A 2825-nucleotide genomic window follows, 5' to 3' on the forward strand; every position below is an offset into this window, starting at 1 on the left:
AAAAAAAAAAAAAAAAGCAATTCTCCTGGGAAATCTCCAGGAGGGCGTCTGTACGCACAGCCATCGCTTCCATCCCTAAGAAACCACGGACAGCCATTGGTGGGGTTCACTTGGATGCAGAGAGGTTTTGCGATGATTGGTTTCCCAGGGTTTTCTGTGAGATCACACAGAAGCTGCTCATGGGTCCCACCTTACCACATCCAAACCCTGAGAGAGGAGGGAGCATCCCTGTTCCTTTCCTTCCACAGATGAGGGAACCAAAGCTCTGACAGGCCAGGGGATGGCCCCACACCTTACCTAGGAGACAGCTCCGGAGGACCCATCAAAGAACATACATTCTTCTTCCCAGGGCTACATCTCTGGGTACCTAGAGATGCCTAGGTATCATCCAGAGACATGCCAGCACAGACAGATAGACAGAGCTGTAACGAGAGTGGTTTGCAATAACAAAATCTATATTTCAGCTTTCTTCCAAGTGAGGAAAGAAGTGAGTAGCTTTAGATGATGCATTTTGTGGGGCCATCAAAGCCGTGAAAGTGGACAAGGAAAATCACTTTGGCTTTCTAGAGACAATAAAGTTCATGCTATAAAAAATAAATAAATAAAATCAGACAACATGACACAGTCCATTCAAAAAGCTTTATAGTCTGTCACCATGAAACCACGGTGGTACGGTCGGCATGCGCATACACGTGGAAAGGCAGTTTTCAGGAACTAAGACTTGGTTCTTTTTGTTGTTTGCTTGTTTGCGATGCCAGGGACCAAACCCCAGGTGCTGTCCAAGCTTGGAATGGGTTCTCTCTGAATCAAGCACAGTCTACCAACCTCGGCCTCTTTCACAGAGGCAAAATAAAATGTCCAGAGTAAATCTCTGAGAAGTTAAACAAGATTTCCACACGTGTTCCAAATATAGCAATTTCATACAAAATGGAGAAAGCGGAGAGCATGGCATTTCAGATGCGTAAATATGTGAGTCAGAAAGACACAGGCAACTTTCTGATGTCTAAGCAAATCGGTTTGGACACAGCATCCGGAAGCAATCCCCTCTGTGAGGGAGGCTGTCGCCGCTCTTCTCCCAGGCCCTCTGGACTCCTCTAGCTATGTATTTCAGCGGGTGCTGTCAGATTTTCCAAAACAGCTTCTTTTTATAGAGAACGTAGGCAATGAGCACCCAGAGAGCCGTGGCGACTATGTTCTGAATGAGATGCTCTTTGTGTGACTGCTCATCCGCCAGCTTCCACTGGAAGGGGAAGTAGTTCTCAAACACCTCGTGGCCAACATACACCAGGATGGAGTTCATCCCTTAGAGAGAGCAGAATGAGGGTTTCCAGATCATTCATAGAATTCCTGACATGAATCCAATAAATAGCATGAAACATGCACTTGCATTATTCCCCACTGCCCCACATGCATGAGGCAGAGCTTGGCTGTGAAGTCAGTTGTAAATTTGTAGGAAGTAGGAGCGTCAGCTCGCTCAGGAGGTAAAGAGGTTTGCCACCAAGCCTGCTGACCTCAATTCTACCCCAAGGACCCTCTTGGTGGAGAGAACTGACTTCTGTAAGTTGTACTCCAGCATGTGCACACATGTGCACGTATCACACATACACACCATGCGCACACATTCATACACACACTCACACATATACATACATACTCACATATATACATGCACACACACATATACATACACATATACATACATGCACACACTCATGCATATGCACACACATGCATATACACACATACACAGGCACATTCAATATACATTCACAAACATGCACACACACACACTCACACATGGACATGCACACACACCACATATACACATATATACACATATACACATGCAAGCGCATACACACACACACACACACACGAGGCACAATCATATTTCTTATTAAAAGCAATCTGTTGTCCTGGATCACATCCAGCACTTCACCATTTTATACTGCCCGAATATAAGCAGAGTGTATTTACTGACTCTAGGGACTAAACGTGTGACAATGGGGTAGAGGGCTTTGGGACAGGCCAGTAACCTCCTGTGAGCTGGGTGCCCCAGCCCCTGCTGGTTTCTTCCTCAGCTTGCTTCCTGGAAATGTGTCTCTAGACAGAGCTTCAGCTCTAAGGAAGCCCAGTCCTCTGCCGACAGCTAACTCACCTGGATAGAAGAAGGGGGCTCCCGTCCACAGGCCCCTCACATCCACAACTGGGTAGAGAATGAGGAGGATGAAGAAGGCGAAGCAGCCCAGCGTGGTGACATACGAGATGGACCTACAGGAAGAAGAGCGAGGGAGAGCTGTCACACTCCTGGGAACACCCGGTTTCAACATGAGGGCCAACAGGAACACGGCACCCTCTGCCATACTTACCAGAGATTCTTGTTTATTGGAATAAAACCTTCATTTGCAGACACTTTTGTCAACACAATAGAAATAAGCCCCTATGAAGGAAAGAAGCATGTTAAAAATGTATATTACAATCTCAATGCGCTTAAGACAAAAAAAAAAAAAAAACAAAAACAAAAACTGCTTAGGGAGGATTGAAAAAAATCACCTTTGATTTTGTTCTTTTAACTTGACACCTGTTGTAAGATGTATAACTAATACATTATCCAAAAACATTTCCCAGTGTTTCCTGAGTTAGAGACCATAAGCGATGAGTTACAGTGACTCCTATGGTGACTCTGAAAGGCTGGGGAGAACAGGCAGGCAGGCAGGCACAGGCAGGCAGGCAGGCAGGCAGGCAGGCGCAGGCAGGCAGGCAGGCAGGCAGGCAGGCAGGCAGGCAGGCAGGCAGGCAGGCAGGCAGGCGCAGGCAGGCAGGCA

At 46.7% G+C, this 2825-nt stretch overlaps 1 protein-coding gene across 1 annotated transcript in view; it reads right to left on the bottom strand.

The window, feature by feature from the left end:
• Positions 1 to 620: 620 nt before the first annotated feature.
• Positions 621 to 2825, bottom strand: part of Hgsnat (heparan-alpha-glucosaminide N-acetyltransferase) — a 31074-nt gene continuing 28869 nt past the window's right edge. The window contains exons 16-18 of the mRNA XM_021170698.2: positions 2370 to 2440; positions 2159 to 2271; positions 621 to 1302 (exon numbers count right to left, since the gene is read on the bottom strand). Of these exons, the coding sequence (XP_021026357.1) occupies positions 1121 to 1302; positions 2159 to 2271; positions 2370 to 2440 (366 nt within the window). The 3' untranslated portion in view covers positions 621 to 1120. The remainder of the gene's footprint in view (positions 1303 to 2158; positions 2272 to 2369; positions 2441 to 2825) is intronic.

This window comes from Mus caroli, chromosome 8 (assembly GCF_900094665.2).
Source record: "Mus caroli chromosome 8, CAROLI_EIJ_v1.1, whole genome shotgun sequence".
In the NCBI taxonomy this organism is placed as follows: domain Eukaryota; kingdom Metazoa; phylum Chordata; class Mammalia; order Rodentia; family Muridae; genus Mus; species Mus caroli.